The sequence below is a fragment of the Typopeltis vanoorti genome, chromosome 23 (genome assembly GCF_054136105.1).
Source record: "Typopeltis vanoorti isolate ZY-2024b chromosome 23, IOZ_Tvanoo_1.0, whole genome shotgun sequence".
NCBI classification, from domain to species: Eukaryota; Metazoa; Arthropoda; class Arachnida; order Uropygi; family Thelyphonidae; genus Typopeltis; species Typopeltis vanoorti.
The window spans coordinates 55,193,022-55,214,239 of NC_143571.1; the positions used below are offsets into that span (position 1 = coordinate 55,193,022).

Genomic DNA, 21,218 nt, shown 5'->3' on the forward strand with positions numbered 1-21,218 from the left:
ATATGAAATTCAGTTTTATCCTGCTCAAGGCTAAATGGTGATCACTTCCACTTTCAAATCCTCTGTACACTCTGGTGTCCTTCACTAGGGAGAAAACATCACTATCATCAATAACATAATTATAACATTTAGACTATTCAGATTTTGGTCTTTATATACTTAAATAAACATAAAAACTTACTCTGATTGTAAGACCATCGGTTAAATACACATAGTTACAAGAACGTCGACTAGTTTCACTAGCATACTGTCTGGCTTGGTCAAGACTAAAAAAGTGAAAAAAAATAATAAATGCAAAAAAACGAAAGAATACAGTAAACCGTTAACAACGGTTAGGCAACCAAATTTGACAGCTCACGTGACAATGTATGCATGAACCAAGATGCTTCAGTCATTATTGTGAATGTCGTTACATAGCTTTTGGCATACTATAGTTCTGCTATACTTAATGAATTAATCAGATTTTTCCATATATCTTTCAATACTGCTCCTTGATTTCTGTTCAGGTTATTACCTGCTCATAGGACCACTGCTGCTTCTTTGAAAATTCGGCATCTGTGATTGTCTTCTATATATGGCATTGAGCTGTTTTCCCAGTATATTGCATGGTTAGAAGGTTAAGAAGTGATGCGCTAAACCTGAGATATCTGACCTGTTGTGATTTACATCTCCAACATGTTCTTTCTGTCTAATTTCCAGGCTTCTTGAAATTTGGCCTATGTAGGAAAGTCCACAACTGCATGGTATTCTATAAACCCCTGCATATTTGTAAAAAGGAACGCTGTCTTTAGGGGATCTTAAAAACTGTGTGATGGTTGCAGTCGGTCTGAACAGAACTGATGCTGTAAGGCTTCAACATTCTAGCAATTTTAGTGGATACTGAACCAACATAGGGGATGATAACAGGTGAAACATACTGAGTTGCTATCCTTTGTTGATGGAGGTTATTTTTATAAAGCAATTTGTTGATTATTTTTAGTAGATACCCATTTCGAGAAAGCGATTTCAATATTTGAGAAAGTTCTGTATGTACATCTTGCTCGTCTGTGACTATCTTTTGGGCTTTATTTCGTAACATATGGATGATGCTGTATTTTTGTGTATGATGATGATTGGAAGTAAAATGCAGATACCATCCAGTGTCTGTTGGTTTTCTATATATAGTAAGTTTAATATTAACATTCTCTTGTCTTTTGACCAGTATATCTAAAAAAGGAAGTTGTTGATTGTTTTCCAATTCTAAAGTGAATTTGATTTTGTTATGAACCGAGTTGATTTTATTTAGGAACACATGTAAGCTTTCTACTATTTCTTTCCTAATGATAAAAACATCATCTACATATCTCCACCAGACTGATGGTTTTGGAACAATGTTGGTTATAAATTCCTTTTCTAATTTCTCCATGAACAAGTCCGCACATGGTGGTGACAGGGGACTGCCCATGGCTAGACCTTCCAATTGTTGATAAACGATGTTGTTGAGTTCAAAGAAATTGGAATTCAGGCAGTGTTGGAAAAGTTGTGTGATATCCCTAGGAAAGAGATCTTTTATAATGTCTATGACCTCCTCAACTGGAACGTTCGTTAATAAGGAGACCACATCCAGACTGGCTATTATGTCTGTTTTTGATAGTTTAACGTTCTTGAGTTTCTCAACAAAGTGTTGAGAGTTCCTTAAATAAGACTCTGACAAGGTGTGATATGTGGGGGAGGATCTGCCATCAACTATAGACAAAGTGAAACTTCTTTATGCACTTTGGGTGCACCATAAAGGTGAGGTGTTATTGGATGTGAAGATTTTAGTTTTCTTTTTAACTTTTCAGGCCAACTATTCATATTACGAACTAGAAGGTTTGTCTCGTTATGGTTAGTCATGGTTGATTCTTTGTTAAGTATTTTGTACGTGGAACGGTACGATAGTAAATTGTTGATCTTACTAATATCTCTGGAGTTCAAGATGACTGTGGAGTTCCCTTTGTCTGCTTTAGTAATTATTATATTTTTGTTCCTTTGTAAGTTCCGAATAGCCTTTCTATCATAGGGCATGGTGTTTAGTTTGCGTGGTTTTGCTGTGGCAAGGATGATTGTGCTTTGGAATCTAATGATATTAGCTATAGCCGCCAGGATAAAGATAATTTTTCAATACCACAAATGAAGTCCATTTTTGGTATATGGTTGGAAGCAATTGAAAAGTTGAAACCTTTCTTTAAAATTTCGGATTCTTGTTTAGAAAGGCTGTAATCTGACATGTTAAAAACCACTTTATCGTCTGGGAGACAGTTATTAGAATTGTATTTTTTCTTATAAAGTTCTTAAAATTTTTTTATTTGAGTAACTTTGCTAGACTGAAAAGTTTTTTCATAACTATTTTGTATCATGTGGTCTATAATGTTCCACACCGAGTAGTCTAAACTGTTGGAAATATCATCAAAATTATTCCGGCATTTAAGGTCAATAATGTTTAATTCGTACCTGGTGTGCTGGATCCCTTCTTTAAGTAGGGCAAATGAAGTTTTTTTGGTAGATCCTTTTTGCTTGTTTAGACTGAATATATCCTTTGATGATTGAGAACTTGGGGATGATGGAAAATTGTCTACACCTCTTGAGGAAGGTAAGATGGTTTAATAACTTTGCCTTTCTGCATTTTTCTTTTTCTAGGCACCGTACTTTATAAGGCATATTCCAGTAATTGGACTACATTTTTATTTTTTTTTTATTTTATTAAGCTAAAAGCACAATAAAGAAATAAAACCCGATAAGTTTAGTAAGTTGTTTGTTTGACTTACATCTTCAGGGGTAAAAGGTAACTGAAAGTTAAAACAAGAAAAAAAGAGAAATTGATAGTTCGTACTATACAGTTGTAGCTGTTTGGCTGTTTATAAATTAAAAAAATCAGAATGCAGATTCAAAGCAGTGCTAAATTTAAACAGTGCTGGATGATGCCACGTTCTGTTGTTCATGATCATAATCTCCAAGGTCTGACTGAGGTATATTTTTTATCAAAGCTGACCAAACTTGATGTAGAATTAAGTCTTGATTTTTATTGCATTATGTTGGAATTCTAAGCATGTTTGCAGCTTCTTTAAATTTCTTTGTGTAACAGTTTTTTTCTATATAAGACATGTTTGTTTTCTGCCAGAGTACATTGTGGCAAGTGGCAGTGGTATGGAAAGCTAGACCTGATTTGTATTCCCTTCTGTTTTGTACATCCTTTTGGTGTTCGTTCATGCGTATTTCCGCAGATCTTCCTGTCTGGCCTACGTAGCAGATGCTGCAAGAAGAATAAATTTTATAAACACCTGGTTATTTTAAAGGATGATGTGGAGGTTTCGGGGGATATAGAAATCTTGAAATCTTGTCTGTAACATGCTTGATATATGGAAGCATGATGGCGTTTTTGAAATCTTGTTTCTGTGGGATGCTTATAGGAGGTGTGTGGAGGATTTTTTTGATAGTCTTGGTTTCATAACCATTTATTTTGGGGATCTGTGTTAAATATTCCAATTCTTCATTTCTCTGTTTTTCTGTGCTGGAAATATTATAAGCTCTGTCCCTCAGGGTTTTTATTAGATCTATTTTTTGCGAAGGGTGGTGGTGTGAGGCCGCATTATGAAATCTTCCTGTGTTGGTGGGTTTTCTATATATTGAGTAAGAAAGTTTATTATCTTTTTCATTGATTTCTAATAGGATGTCGAGAAAAGGAAGTTTTCTAAGTTCTTCTTGTTCTAAAGTAAATTTTATATTCTTATGTAACTTATTTGGGTAATTTTTGAAAGCAATGAAAACAATGCAATAAAAACCAAGGCTTAATTCTACATCAAGTTTGGTCAGCTTTGATAAAAAATATACCTCAGTCAGACCTCGGACATTATGATCATGAACAACAGAACGTGGCATCATCCAGCATTGTTTAAATTTAGCACTGCTTTGAATCTGCATTCTGATTTTTTAATTTTATAAACAGTCAGACGGCTACAACTGTATAGTATGAACTATTAATTTCTCATTTTTGTTGTTTTAACTTTCAGTTACCTTTTACCCCTGAAGATGTAAGTCAAACGACTTACGAAACTTGTCGGGTTTTATTTCTTTATTGTGCTTTTAGCTTAATTAAAAAAAAAAAAAAAAATGTGGTCCAATTACCAGAATATGCCTTATGAACTTTTAAACCACAGAAACCTCCACTTACCATACTTTTCATGTGTCCATTTAGACTACTCATATTTGGCCTTTATATACTTAAATAAACATAAACATTTATTCTGATTGTAAGAACATTGACTAGTTTCACTGGCATACTGTCTAGCTTTGTCAAGACTAAAAATGTGAAAGAAAATAATAAATGCAAAAAAACGAAAGAATACAGTAAACCGTTAACAACGGTTAGGCAACCAAATTTGACAGCTCGCGTGACAATGTATGCATGAAGTGAGATGCTTCAGTCATTATTGTGAATATGCGTCACATAGTTTTTGGCATACTGTAGTTCTGCTATACTTAATGAATTAATCAGATTTTTCCATGTATCTTTCAATACTGCTCCTTGATTTCTGTTCGGGTTATTACCTGTTCGTAGGACCACTGCTGCTTCTTTGAAATTTTTATCAACAATTGGAAGGTCTAGCCATGGGCAGTCCCCTGTCACCACCATGTGTGGAAATTAGAAAAGGAAATTCTGACCAACATTGTTCCAAAACCATCAGGCTGGTGGAGATATGCAGTTGATGTTTTTACATTTGGAAAGAAAAAGTAGAAAGCTTACATGTATTCCTAAATAAACTCAACTCGGTTCATAACAAATGCCGGAATAATTTTGATGATATTTCCAACAGTTTAGGCTACTTAACATGGAACATTATAGACCACATGATACAAAATAGTTACGAAAAAACTTTTCAGTCTAGCAAAATTACTCAAATAAAAAAATTTTAAGAACTTTATAAGAAAAAATACAATTCTAATAACTGTCTCCCAGACGATAAAGTGGTTTTTAACATGTCAGATTACAGCCTTTCTAAACAAGAATCCGAAATTTTAAAGAAAGGTTTCAACTTTTCAATTGCTTCCAACCATATACCAAAAATGGACTTCATTTGTGGTATTGAAAAATTATCTTTATCCTGGAGGCTATAGCTAATATCATTAGATTCCAAAGCACAATCATCCTTGCCACAGCAAAACCACGCAAACTAAACACCATGCCCTATGATAGAAAGGCTATTCGGAACTTACAAAGGAACAAAAATATAATAATTACTAAAGCAGACAAAGGGAACTCCACAGTCATCTTGAACTCCAGAGATATTAGTAAGATCAACAATTTACTATCGTACCGTTCCACGTACAAAATACTTAACAAAGAATCAACCATGACTAACCATAACGAGACAAACCTTCTAGTTCGTAATATGAATAGTTGGCCTGAAAAGTTAAAAAGAAAACTAAAATCTTCACATCCAATAACACCTCACCTTTATGGTGCACCCAAAGTGCATAAAGAAGAAGTTTCACTTTGTCTATAGTTGATGGCAGATCCTCCCCCACATATCACACCTTGTCAGAGTCTTATTTAAGGAACTCTCAACACTTTGTTGAGAAACTCAAGAACGTTAAACTATCAAAAACAGACATAATAGCCAGTCTGGATGTGGTCTCCTTATTAACGAACGTTCCAGTTGAGGAGGTCATAGACATTATAAAAGATCTCTTTCCTAGGGATATCACACAACTTTTCCAACACTGCCTGAATTCCAATTTCTTTGAACTCAACAACATCGTTTATCAACAATTGGAAGGTCTAGCCATGGGCAGTCCCCTGTCACCCCCATGTGCGGACTTGTTCATGGAGAAATTAGAAAAGGAATTTATTACCAACATTGTTCCAAAACCATCAGTCTGGTGGAGATATGTAGATGATGTTTTTATCATTAGGAAAGAAATAGTAGAAAGCTTACATGTGTTCCTAAATAAAATCAACTCGGTTCATAACAAAATCAAATTCACTTTAGAATTGGAAAACAATCAACAACTTCCTTTTTTAGATATACTGGTCAAAAGACAAGAGAATGATAATATTAAACTTACTATATATAGAAAACCAACAGACACTGGATGGTATCTGCATTTTACTTCCAATCATCATCATACACAAAAATACAGCATCATCCATATGTTACGAAATAAAGCCCAAAAGATAGTCACAGACGAGCAAGATGTACATACAGAACTTTCTCAAATATTGAAATCGCTTTCTCGAAATGGGTATCTACTAAAAATAATCAACAAATTGCTTTATAAAAATAACCTCCATCAACAAAGGATAGCAACTCAGTATGTTTCATCTGTTATCATCCCCTATGTTGGTTCAGTATCCACTAAAATTGCTAGAATGTTGAAGCCTTACAGCATCAGTTCTGTTCAGACCGACTGCAACCATCACACAGTTTTTAAGATCCCCTAAAGACAGCGTTCCTTTTTACAAATATGCAGGGGTTTATAGAATACCATGCAGTTGTGGACTTTCCTACATAGGCCAAATTTCAAGAAGCCTGGAAATTAGACAGAAAGAACATGTTGGAGATGTAAATCACAACAGGTCAGATATCTCAGGTTTAGCGCATCACTTCTCAACCTTCTAACCATGCAATATACTGGGAAAACAGCTCAATGCCATATATAGAAGACAATTACAGATGCCGAATTTTCAAAGAAGCAGCAGTGGTCCTATGAGCAGGTAATAACCTGAACAGAAATCAAGGAGCAGTATTGAAAGATATATGGAAAAATCTGATTAATTCATTAAGTATAGCAGAACTATAGTACTCCAAAAACTATGTAACGCATATTCACAATAATGACTGAAGCATCTCGCTTCATGCATACATTATCACAAGAGCTGTCAAATTTTACTGCCTAACTGTTGTTAACGCTTTTCTGTATTCTTTCGTTTTTTTTGCATTTATTATTTTCTTTCACCTTTTTAGTCTTGACAAAGCTCGACAGTATGCTAGTGAAACTAGTCGACATTCTTGTACATATGTGTATTAAACCGATGGTCATACAATCAGAATAAGTTTTTATGTTTATATAATTATAACATATAAAGAATCAAACAATAACATAGTCAATGAGACTTTTCTTATGCCTTGCTTTTTCTCTCCATGTGAATTTGTGCACATTTCTATGCTGGAACATTGTGTTAGTAATAACCAGTCCATGTCCTGAGCAGAAATCCAACATGTATTTGCCATTATTATTAGCTTTGCTCTTTTTTTCCAAATTTTCCCAATATATTTGTATGTCTGACAATCATTTCCTACTCTGCTATTTAGATCCCCAACAAGGACCAACTTTTCCTTTTTCATTGTGTCAGTTGCTTTCTCTAAAGCCCCAAAAAATTCCTCTACTTCTACCTTAGTAGAACCTTCTGTGGGACCATAGGCACAAATAAGTCTCATTGTCCAGTTCCCCATTCTCGTTTTTGCTTACATCACTCTACTTGAGACTGCCTGCCATTCAAGATTAGCCTCATATTTAGTATTGAATAGTATGGCTGCTACTCCTTTTCTTTGATTGTCATTGCCTGAATATAACATTTTGTATTTATTGCTCAGAAAGATTTCACCAGTTTTTTCCTTTTTTGTTTCAGTTACCCCTATTATGTCAATCTGGTAGTTATCCAGTTCCTCAGCTAGCTCCATTTCTTTGCCATTCAGGATTCTTATGTGAATAGTACTGATCTTGAACTCTGATGATTTTGAGTTAGAGTCGGTTTTAGAATTTGTTCCAGTAGCTGACGTCGCTGTTTGCCCTGATTCCCTGGCAAAAACAATGGGGGCCTCGTTTAACCGGGCAGCGCCCCAGCCAGCATGAAATTCTGCCATGTTGTACCATCATTTTTTATTTTGGTTTATGTCAATAAGAATACAATTTGGTTGGCTAAATCCTGAATTGCCAGCCCATCCTCGTTCGTTCAGTATCCAGGTAGATACCTAACAGGGTGAACCACGAGAAGGTGAGGATTTGACATTAGGTCAGAAGGCCTGATTGGTTCTCCACATTCCTTTAAAGGCTATGTGGAGGTCTCCTCTGAGTTATATAGCTTTAACCCTTAAACACCCCCTTAAGAGAACATCATAGTTTTGTTAAAGATATGTCTTTCTTTAGCAATCTGCTCGCACTTTGTCATTGACTGAAAACTGAGTTGGGTGAGGGGAATGGATATTCAATGATTTTTCTGGATTTTGCCATGATATTTGATGGATTCCATATTGAGGAAGGTTTTGAGTATGATATCTAGTTATAGTTAGGCGTAACATACATCACGGTTTGAAGGTATGGTCCCGGCGTTCTGGCCAGTTTGTCATTTTGTCCTTATTTCGTAAAATTTAAAAGTGCAGAATATACACGCAGTAGAATAAGTGCAGCCTGAGAAAATGATGATTAGGCGACACGAATACCCCATTTTGACTCTGGCCTGTATGCTGCGTCACAAGTCATTGTTGAGCATGCACAATCTTAGTTGAGTTTAGATTGCGAGTCAGTGTTTCTTTTCGGCGTGTTGTTCGTGATTTTTTTTTACTTCATTTAATTAATTTAACCCCAAAATGCCAAAAAGAAACTGTGTGTTTATGGATGAATTAAAAAAGGATTATCCATTTTTGAAAAAAGTTTGTGGTGATATTGACAAAGTGAAATGTAAACAGTGCTCTTCAGAATTTTCTGTGGCTCATGGTGGGCATTCGGATAAAAAATCACTTGCCATGTGCGAAACATAAGGTTAGTCTAGCAGCGGCAGAAACTTCCTCAAAGATATTGTCATATTTTAAAGGTGCTGATCCAAGTGACAAAGAATTTTTAATAGTTGCTAAAGAAGCAACTTTTGCAATTCATGTTGCTATTCACAATCTCAGCTTTAAGTGATATCAATTTAGATACAGTTCTTTAAATATCAATTTAGATGAAAAATCTGCCAATTGTTCATCTAAATTGATATCAAAGTTTTTTTTTTTGAAACAAAGTTTAGACTGGGTAGAACAAAATGTGAAGCTGTCATTATTAATGTGATTGAGCTACTGTTGTTTCAGCAACTTTGTGAAGATTTAAACAAAACAAATTTTGTGATGATATCAATTGATTCTTCCAACAGGAAAAAAATGAAAACTGTGCCATGTGTTGTGTGGTATTTTGCACCAGATTATGGAGTAAAAGTTAAACTTTTAGGCTTTCAATCATTTCCCGGTGAAACTGCAGAAATACTGACAAACCATTTGATATCAGTTATGAAAACTCATAATATAACAAAAAAAAATTATTGGATTTTGTGGAGATAACTGCAATACCAATTTTGGGGGTGTAAAAGGTGTAAAACGGAGAGGAGAAAACAGTATTTACAGTCGATTGAAGAAGGAACTAGGAAGAAATATTGTGGGCATTGGTTGCAGTGCTCACATCGTTTACAACTGCATTCAAACTGCAATTGATGTTCTATCTATCGAAATAGAAGCTTTAGTAGTCAAAATTTATAAATATTTCCAATATTTATTTGGTTCAAGTCACTCAACTAAAAGCGTTTGTGAATTTGTAGATGTAGAGTATAAAAAGGTTCTTCAACATGGCAACACCCGTTTTCTTTAGCTACTTTCAGCTATTTACAGAATACTTGAAATCTATGAGGGACTGAAATCATATTTTATTTCACAAGAACACTGTCCGGTGATGATAAAACAGTTCTTTGATAATGATTGTGGTGAAATGTATTTGTGGTTTGTGCACGGGCAACTCAAATTGTTTAACAAATCTATCTTGATTATGGAAAGTACAAAAGTGAGTGCAACAGATATTGTCATTTAACTTAGAAAATTAAAAACAAATCTTGAGGAAAGGCATGATAATAAATTTATACCTCAAGAAGCAAAAAAGCTTTTTAGAATACTGGAAAATAATGGAAGTATTAATACAATACTACAAGAGTTTACAAAATTTTATGACCGATGTCTTTCTTGCATTGAGCTTTGGGAAAACAGTTTTGGTGGAGCAGAATCTTTTTCTTGGATAAACAACAATGAATTAACTTGGTTGGAAATTGAAGCTTCAGGTGAAAAAATTAATGAAAATCTTGCAAATAATTCAATAAATATGGATGAACTGTTTGATGAAGTGGTGATTGCAAAAGCTTTTTGGTCGGCAAACTATGACATTTTGAAAAATACAAGTTGCGAAGAAAAATGGATACAACTATTCAATCATTTCAAAGAAAAGAACATTTCATTGCCCAATCTTGTCCAAATTATAGAATGCATTTTCAGCCTGCCAGGCACATCTTCACCTGTTGAAAGGATATTCTCAATAATGAATAACATATGGTCTGAAGAAAGAGGTAGAATGGCTGAATCAACAGTAAAAGCTGTATTGCACTGCAAACTTAATAGTGAACTAAATTGTAGTGAATTTTTTGACGCAATTAAAAATAACAAAGAATTTTTAAAGAAAGTTCACGCTAGTGATAAATATTAATAACTTTTTAATAATAAGTTATGTTCAGTTAAGAGTAATTAAAAATTATTACTACAAAATATTGTTTTTTGTTATCCACTTCGTTATTTAGCCTTTTGAATCATAAGTACTTAGCGTAGAAGGCGTTACTTTCTGTTTTGAGCAAACTCTCAAAAATGTCCCGGTTTGATAAAAAAATTTTATGGTAAGTCTAGTTATAGTTATTTGCTGATGAGGCTAAGATAAGAGTGGCAAAGAATGTTGCTGATACAAAATACCCGCAGGTTGATTTACTATATTGGATTGATTCTGGGCAAATGAAAATGAATGTTCAATGTTACTGTTGAACAAGTATAAGGCTCTATACGTTAAAGATACCAAGCAATTTTATAAACTTGGTTTTAATCCTTTTTCCCAAGTAAGCAAACAGATAAGTAAGTCAAGTTTGCACCTGAACTATGTTCAGGTCTGAGGCAACTCGTGGTAAAGGTAGAGTAAGCTCTGATCACTTTCCCTTAGTATCTCCACTAATACAAAGCACATCCTCTTGCAGAGATGTATGATGCTATGCATTAAAGGAAAGGGCTACTACCCAGTCTGGTTTCGACCTTTATTGAGGTCTCGTCAGTGGGAGCCAGACCCAGAGATGACAAGGTTGAAGTAATGCAGAGCTTATAAATTTTACCTATACAAGTTGCCAGAAGGTGCTTTGACCCTTTACCACGAGTTGCCTCAGACCTGAACATAGTTCAGGCATAAACTTGACTTACTTGTCTGTTTGCTTACTTTACTTTTAAAACCAAGTTTATAAAATTGCTTGGTATCTTTTAACATATAGTATACCAAAGGTAAGAAATTTTCTATATAAGGCTCTGTATTTTGGTTGGAGGACGTTGCAAGCTGCAAGCAGACTATTGTATTAACAGGAATTTATTGGAAATAGTGAAGCTAGAGTTAAAAATTATTGTGGATAGAGTTTAAGTTTAGGGACCACATTACTAATGTGTTTTTGTCATCGCATCAGATAATAGTACCATTAAAGAGAATACTAACCTGTTGGAATAAAGAAATTATTTTCACAGTTTATAAGGTTACGATAAGACCATATCTGAACTTCTGCCCATAGACATGGTCACTTGAGTTTCAAGGAAATGGGGGAGATACTTAAAAAGATTCAATAGTGAGTGACCAAGATGATAACTGGCTCATGGAATTGAATGTGCATATGAGGAGAGATTGATGGAATGTGGTCTTCAACATTTAAGGAATATACAGAAGAGAGGAGATATGATAGAAACATGCAAATTGGTGAGCGATCTTATAGTATAGACACAAGTAATGTTTTGCAGGTTATGGTTTGTGAAGGTGAAACTTGGGGTCATCTCTGGAAGTTGCTACAAGTGTTGTTAGATGTTAGACAACATTTGAGGTCCAGGTTCTTATGGTACGTAGCGAGTGTCTGGAATGTGATACTATTAGAAGTTGTGAGTACATCTTCAGTAAACATGTTCAAAAGAGATACATGATAATTATTTAAATATGAGCACCTAAATGCCTCCCTCTCCCCTTTTGGACTCCCTGGAGTAGCATTAATAATAATATTAATAAAATCTACATCTTTATAATAAAGAGGTTTTTTTGTCCCACCGAATACAATGATCTGAATCAATGGCATGGTCTGCAATTCCAAAATGACTGCAGTGTAGGTGCTAATTGTATTTATATTCATAAAGACAGATAGTGGCACTTTCTCTAGTTTGGCCAACATTTGCAGAAGTCAGTAGTTGCCTAGATGATCAAAGTGATGGAAAAATGTTATGTTGAGATGTCTGAATCAGTATCACTATGTCGTAACAACAATAGTAGATGTGTTGAATTTGTCCATTAGAGTTGTGTCATTAATTATAGTCCTCAAGCAGAGCAAGACCTGATGAAGTATTTGAAACTATGTATCTATTTCAGAAAATCAAATTCAAAGGATTTCACTATAGCTTATCTTCCTTGTGGTCTGTTCATGCTGAGGAGTCCAGTAACAATCCTTGGAATACCTTTTATTTCAATCAGAATGATCTTTTCTCAAAAAATGGTCTTTCAGGTATAATTACTTGGCCTTCTATGATGGTGATGACAAAGTAGCATCACAGTATTTATAGAATAGAGAATGTTTTTTCAAGTTTTTAAGTTTTTCTTAATTGTGTGACCAAGTGCTAATTTGTTATGCACTTATTTTGTTTATACAGAGGGAAACCAAATGTAAGTGGATTTGCTTCAGTCTGTCCAGGAACTATTGCTTTATGGTAAAATGCTTTGTATGACACTTGTCTTTAATGTTGTTTCGTCATTCAGGCCAGATCATCATATTTAAACACCTCTGTACCACGGTGAGGAAGAAGATGTGACATTTTTCCTTTGGTTGATGTGAATCTAGAAAAGATCTTTGTTCAAATTCTGTTTATGATGCAAGAAATCTTTAAAAAGGATTTTTCAACTGAAGGTGAATTGACTAGCGTGTACAATGGTAACACCATTTTCCTCCTTGAAACCCAAGTTTTTCATCCTGCAAAAGCATATAAACTGCAAAATATGCAAAAAATATATGCAAAATTATCATTTGTTAGGCTAGTGAAACCCTTAATTAAAAGCACTAATGTTAAAACAGCAAGCATAAGTTCTGGGGTTGTTATATTCAAAGTAATGCAATACCAGTGCATCTCTCATTTCAAAGGTCATATTTGCTCGCCAAATAACACACTTTATGGACATAAATTCATTTGCCTTGTGACCTTAATTACTCTTGAATAATTTAAATAGACAACTTCATCAGTAAGTTTCATTTTGCTTTTATAACAACCTTCTGAAATTAGCTGTAAAATTTTAAGATATATTATTCAAAGTATTAGTTCAAAAATATTAATATTACAGGCAGTAGTGATATTTTTCATAGGTAATATTATTTATTATCCATTATCATTATAAAGCTTAGTTTCTTCTTCTTATTTGTTTCCAGATTATTCATGTGCCTTGCAGAAAGATATCCTTGTTCATGGAAGACTGTATGTATCACAAAACTACATTTGTTTTTATGCCAACATCTTTCGCTGGGAAACTTTTGTGAGTTTACTTCTAACTAAAATTTCTCTAATAATGAATGTTTATTTTCTTGATCATCTAACTAGAGTAATTATTTATTAGTTAACACTTGATCCATTGTCCAAATAATTACTCTAAAATTTCTATAACTTTTTTTTTTAATTAGAAAATAACATGTTTGATTATGTTGCAATAAAAGTCATTTAAGCTTATACATTGATAAGTTTACACATTTTAATATTGTATAATTCAAAGAATTTTTTGAGGTAATGAGACATTTAAACCTAATAAATTTCCAGTAAGAGAACAACTAAGATACTCATAAGAAACAGTAAACACTCCCTGTAGCAAATGCCACTATAATGAAACAGTGTGCTGTTATTAATACTACCAAAATAAGTACTATCCGAAGTCCCACATCAACAGTGCTGTTTTAAGCTCGTTGCTATTGCCAACAATGAAAATTCAGAACATTCACTGTAGTGACCCGAATTTATCAGCAGATGACAAAATAATTAATAATGTAAAATTGTTCATTTACTGGGTGAAAATTTGTTTTCACTTAATTTATTCAACAGCAATGTCTAAAAGCTGTGCCATGGCAATAGATGTGAAAATGGGTGCCATGCCAGATGGAATACTACCTAATGTTTACAGTAATTGATTGCTGAAACCCCACAGTTCAAAAAACAGTTCGTTGCAGGTACTGCCATTGGTAGTGCTTTATGTGTTACCCCCATACTTATCTAAACATCACAGCTCAGAAAAAGTTCTTTATGGTAGATAATGAACCCATAGTTATCCAAATAATCACTGAAATAATTTTAACACATCAAAATTAAGCTCCCTTCTAATGCTTAGTATTTAGATAAAAATCCACTTATTTATAATTGTTTAAATAAGAGACCAAGTATTAATTAATTTAAAAGAAAAATACAAGAAAACTATTGCCTATGGTATGTGTGAAGATATTTCCCATAATAGGGATAATTTTGGACCATTATTTGCTGTTCAGATTTTCGATGGTGATACAGGGTTTCACAACTATTTTTTTATAAGTTGTGTCCCATAAAATAATTGCTTTCATGAAGGACTTCAATCTTTCTCTAAAAGACTCAAACTGGAACACTTCAGACTTGCAGAATATGACATTTCCATGTGAGTTTTCTGTTATTGTATTTTATTCTTAGTATGCCTTCTCATGGTATTTCAATCTTGAAACAAATTTTTGGCTTTATGGAGAGTCTACTTCAAAAAATGAGATAAATACAGCAAGCTTTTAGTGAAGAAGGCTAAATACATTAACAGAATAATATTTCTAAAACATTGTAAGATAGCTGAGATTATTCCTACCTGCTTTAGAATTAAAGAAGTTTTTCAGTCTCCATATCAGATTTATATGAGGTCTTGTAGGTCTCTTTTAATGTATCAACTGAATGAAGCAAAAAATTAAGAAAAAAAAAAACAACTGTTTTATGGCTGATTTCTTCAATATTATTCTTCATATTTCATCAGCTTCATTCCATCATGTTTTTAATTCAAATTGTATTAATTTAAAACATTAGTTTGATTCACTTGTAAACTGCTTTGAGGACTAGTATTCATAATGTTATTTTTGACATGGATAAACTTGTCAGTAATATTTCAGGTCATCTACTAACACAAGATGAGCACTTGTATTATCAGAAAGGCATGATTTTGTAGTTTTTTCTAGAAACTTGTCATTAATGGACTTCTTTCATTGCATAAACAGAGGCCTTCATTCTGTTTCTCCTATGACTGCTAATACAATTCAGTTTGAGAGTGCACTTTCACTGCTAAATCACTTTCTCCTAATCCTTCTGTAAAAATAACCATAATTTATAATTATGAATCTTTTTACAACTGTTTCTCTGTTATGTATATTATTAGTTTTAGTTTCATAGCACGTATTGTCGGCACTTGTGATGATGTGCCCGTTATTGATGTTATTTGTCAAAATGAAATGTAAAGCAGTTAAAAATTTATGTACTTACTGAATTTGGATAGTTGTGCTACTTTTAGAAATTTTATTGTAGTTTAAAATTATTAAGTGTCGTGTTTTATGAAGACATTCTCTTGTCGCTAACAGAGACAATATGTCAGCCATTATACTTAGCTTCTTTCATGGAGTGTGCATGCTCGCTGAGCAATTTGATGCGTGATTGACAGCTGACAAGGAGAGTATTTGGTATCGAGTAACAGGGAGAAAACAAGAGAGAACTAATGGAAGTTTAAGAACGCAGACAGAGAAATTTTGTTCTTAGGAAATTAAGTTTTTATGTGACAGTTGTAGGCATTTTAATAGAAGATTCCGAAAAGGAATCGTAGAACTGTGAGCCTTTAAAGTGGAGGAGTTAAGATCAAGGCCACCCCTAGGAATTTACCGCTCTGTGCAAATGCATGTCTTGCACCATTGGTAGAGCCGGCCGTGGTTAAGACTGTTAATAAATATTGATAAATAAAAGAAGGTATTGCAATTGATATTCTAAAGGAATGTTCCAGCAAATGCTGATTTTAAAGTTTCATCTGTCTTAAGGAGACGTCAGATCTATTTGTTATTTCTACTGGAAAAGGTGACAGAATTAGCACAATTTAGAAAAAGCAGTAGAAGAAACCTTTTTTGCTGGTACAAAAATTAGCAAAATTGAACTGCAAGAGGTAAGAGTACTTATACTGCGGTGAATTCAGAATATTTATACTTCAGAGACAGGAGGAATAATGTGTGCTACATAAGGGTGATAAGAAAGGATCCTATGGAAAAGAAGAAGAAAATTTTATATCTTCAGAAAAAGGCCTTAACAAAGAAACTGACTACGAACATTTTGTTATCGTGTAAACAAGGTGTTTTAGTCTGGTAGACATGATTAACTATATGTTAAAAAAAACATTATAGAATGAGTCACAGAATGCAATAATATACACTCAATTGCATAATTGAGTGTATATTATTGCATCCTTGTGCAATAATAAACACTCGTAATTAGAAATAATTGTTATAGAGATAATCTCAAAACAAATGGCAATTAATAATTATCAAAACAAATGGCAATTAATAATTATCAAAACAAATGGTGCAGTTGGTATAAGAAATAATATCTTCTCTAAACACTTCCTTTTCTTCTTGAGAAATAACAATTTTATTATGACCAAAAATGGATAAAGGAAAAGCTGTTTTTGTTCAAGATAAAGGAAAATATTATATAAAAATTTTGTTATTGCTTAGAGACTATTCTAGTTATAGGCCTCTCTCTCTTCTGATCTTATTGTTAGCCAAAACTATAGATTAATTTTCTCATTGATAATGTTTCTGATTGGGATGATTTACAAATAAACATCAAGATTTTCCATGAAGTTCTACACAATTGTATTTTATTCTTAGAAATTATCTCTGTGATGGGAAGTCATTTTTCTCTGCACATTCCATAGCAATAGTGTTTTAAAGGTCAAAGCAGGATAACAGAGAGAAGATCTTCATATCGTCTTTTAAGAAATGCAGACAAGACCAAAACAAAAAAACAAAAACATGTGAGACCTTTCTGAGGCAACAAATATATAATATTATATTCAAGCAAAGACATTCAGGGAAAAGAAGGAGCAGAGCTACAGCATTCATAATCTTCTTGAATGGGTACATCATGAGAAGATGAGGTTCACTAAATCCAAAATTACCAGCCTGTCCACATTTGTTCATCATCCAGATAGGTACTGTGGGTGCATGATAGAATATAGAATAAGTACTGCTAATGGGTGCATCATATTGTACTATTGTATTCTTATTGGCTTAAACCATAATTACACAATGGTACAATATGATGGAATTTCATGCTGGCTGGGACATTGCCCAGTTATACAAATTTCCAGCTATTTTCACCATCGAACTAGGGTGAACAGGAAAAAGCTACTGGAATAAACCTCAACTCAACATCAGCAGAATTCAAGATTGGCATCATCAATATAAGAAGCATTAATGGAAAAGAAATGGAACTAGCAGAAGAATTGGTAAGTACCAGATCGACATTATAGGTGTAGCCAAAACAAAGAAGACAAAAACAGGTGTGATCTTTCTAAGCTACAAGATGTTATATTCAGGCAATAACAATCATGGTAAAAGGAATAACTATAGTATTCAGTGCTAAATATGAGGATAATCTTGAATTATTAAATACTCAATATTAAACAAAGTGATTTGGGCAAATATCAGAATGAGAAACTGGACAATGAGGCTTATTAGTGCCTATGGTTCCACAGCATGTCTGTACAGTTCATCACCGACAATTCATTGTGAGGAAAATTCATCGTGGAGACTATTCATCGCTAAGCTGACCATATTTTGATTTTCCCAAACCGGGACACTTTTATACAAGACAAATAACTGGTATGACAAATATATGAATATTGACTTTTAACTATAAATTGTTTAATTGGCATCAAAATAATTGTACGTTTAAGCGTTCTTCCAAGAAAAGCAAACAAAACAGGTTTATTGTTAACATAAAAAAAATTAAAAGTATTTTATTAATTATGTATGTTTTAAATGTCTATTTTTTTTTTGTAATAAAACTGTTAAACTTTAAAAATAGTTTTTAGTCTATGAATGTTGATGAGATTAATGATTATTTTAAACAATGTTCTTAACATTGTTTAAAACTTATCATATTTGTCACTTGAGTGAACCTTCTTTAAAAATTGTGTGTTGTTTTTTATTTTGTCATAGAACTGTGTGCAGCAGGTGAGTTCAGTATTAATTTTACAATACAACAAACTTTTAACAGTTGATTCCAGTATTCTACTTTTTTCTTCTGACTGCACATTGTTCATCAATGAAAATATTCTTTTGACTGGGGCAGAAGTACGAGGAAAGCAGAATATGTATTCTATGACAACATGAGAGAGGTTACACAAATTTATCTTTTGGCTCTTGAAATGGGAGAACAATCCAACCCACTTTTCTTCACTAGTCAAGTTTTCTTCTGTTTGCCTCCAAATCGATAGCTTCAAACCCAACTGCTTCATTAACTTTTTCTGCAGACTTTTCTACATCAGACCATGATAAGGTGTTATTGTTGACTCAAGCAAAGGATCTGGTGTCCTTACCAAAACTGTTTTGCCACATTTCATAAGAGATGCATCTCTCATAAAAGGCAGTAACTATTTGCATGACAACTGTACCATTAATCTGGCCCTCGTCTTCAAGTGATTGTAATAGTTTTTTGCCCTGTGGCAAAAATCTACTTTCTAGCCTTTTCTGAATGTTTGTTCTCAATTTTTCAATCTCAATGGTCACTTCGGTTGCAGTTGAATTCGTTGTCTCCATAGCCAAAATGGTTTCATTGAAGAGACGGAGCTGTCCGTGCACAAACCACAGGTATATTTCTCCACACTCACTGTTGAAAAAATTACTTAATCACTGGACATTGCTCTAGTGAACAGAAATAAGATTTCAGACCTTCATACATATGAAGAATTGTTCAATAGCTAGGAGGAGGGATAAGAATCTTGTATTTCCATGTTTCAGTAATTTCCTGTATTTCACTTGTGCAAAGTCACAAAAATCTTTCAGCTGAGATATGCAGATGGTTGTAAAAATACTTGTACACTTTAATGATCAAAGCTTCAATGTCTATTGGAAGAACATCTACTGCAGTTTGTAGACAATATGTGCCCCACAGCCAACACCAATAATGTTTCTTTTCAAGTCTTTCTTCAAACATGTGAAAACATTATTTTCATCTTGGCGTTTTACAACTTCAATGTTGGTGTTGCAATTATCACCACAGAATCCGACAATTTTAGTAGACAGTTTGTGTTTCTTAATGATGGCGTTAAGTGATTCCGTCACTATTTCCAATATCTCACCAGGAAGTGTTTCAACATCCAGAAGTTTAAACCTTTATTCCATATTCGGGCATGAAGTACCTTACAACGACTGGCAGAAATTTAATTTCTTTCCTGTTTGATATGTTTGTTGTAATTGTGACAAAATTACATTTCTCTAAGTCCTCATAGAGTTCATCAGTTACCATGGGTCCAATTACGTTCGAGACGATAGCCTCACATTTTGTTCTGGCAAGTGCAAATTTTGGTTCAGAAAGTTTCAAAATCAGTTTAGAAGAACAATCAGAGGTTCTGAAACTTATATCATGTGAAACAGAATAGAATACAATGTTGCTTCTTTAGCTGCGATTGTTAGGTCCTTTTCTGCAGGATTTTTTTTAAATACAAATATGTAGAGTCGCCCTAGCCGAACCTTATAAGAGAGATGAGCTCTTGCCCAAGCATCCATGTATTCGTCTGCTATTGGTTCATTTTGATAAGGTTTCACTGATCCGACAGCTGTTTCAAACTCACTCCGACGCTTCAAGTTCCTTAGTACTGAGAGTTTTTGCTCTCTTAGGTTTCTGCCTGATCCCTGACGAAAACCAATGAGTTTAAAACAGCTGTCGGGTTAGTGAAACCTTATCAAAATGAACCAATAGGAGACAAATATATATGGACACTCGGGCAAGCTTTCATCTCTCCTATAAGGTTTGGCTAGGGCGACTCTTAGTGTGGTGGCAGGAGTGTATCACCGTTAGCTCTCTGGTCAGATTTTGCACGAAACTTCTGTAGTTTCTGTATTCGGCTCTGAACTGATGTTGGATTTAATATCCACTTAATTTTTGTAATTTTGCATTGCCGAATTGAAGCCTTTTGACTCTTTATTTTAGTAAATAGTTTTGCTAAGATTTTGTAGATCATTTCTCCATCTGCTTTTAGAAGTTCATTTATAGCCTCATCTTCACCTGCAGCTTTTCCATTTTGCAAGCTTTGTTTTTTGGCTCTTTTGAGACTACGGTTGTTTTCAGTTTATTTTTTTTTTTTTATGAATTTACAATTGAATTTCTTATTTCTTCCTGATGTGTTTTCTAATTGTTTTGCACAATTCAGTGTATTCAATTTTTTTCTGTACGTTATTTGCTTGTTTCATTTCTCTTCATTTTTTCATAAGCTGTTCTGATTCTTCAGAAATTTTGTCTTGTTTCTGTTCTGTGGTACCAGCTATTTCACCCATTATATAAAGGTTTTGGGTAATAATGTCATCACTTTCTGATGGATCAGCATTGTCATCTATTAATGTTCAGTTTGTGTACATCTATGTTTTGCTTTCGTATTTGAAACATTTTTCTTCTTTCTTTTTTGGCAGTTTATTTGAATCTTACTTCATACCATACGATGGTCAACTCCATGTTGAAAGTGTTTATAACAGAACAGTCCTAAAAAGATGTTTTTCTTATTCTGAGGATAAAGCCAATTTCACTAGTTTTTCCATTTGGACTTTTCCATGTCCATTTCCTATGTGTTGTTTTCTTGAAAAAAGAATTCATGATGTTTCTTTTTCTATAAATTCTGTTAGACTTGCTCCTTTAGCATCTTTCATTACATATCCAAAATTTCCCATTGTGCTTTCATCTGATTTTCTCTCTCTCTCTCTTGGATCTCCTCATGTCTGAGGACTCGTGACCTTCCTGATGATGCTTCACCATTTCTTTCTCCCCTGTGTTTCTCTTATTGCTTGTTCTAGTTTGTCTAGTGATTCTTGATATTTGGTCAATCCATCTGTTTGGGGGTTTTCC

General features: G+C 33.7%; 1 protein-coding gene across 2 annotated transcripts in view; it reads left to right on the forward strand.

Annotated features, from left to right (window-relative positions):
* The window catches only part of GramD1B (GRAM domain containing 1B), a 390,336-nt gene that overhangs the window by 140,933 nt on the left and 228,185 nt on the right, over positions 1-21,218 (forward strand). For both annotated transcript variants that reach the window (XM_090412772.1, XM_090412773.1), the window contains one exon: positions 13,502-13,605. In XM_090412772.1, coding sequence (XP_090268898.1) covers positions 13,502-13,605 — 104 coding nt within the window. The remainder of the gene's footprint in view (positions 1-13,501; positions 13,606-21,218) is intronic.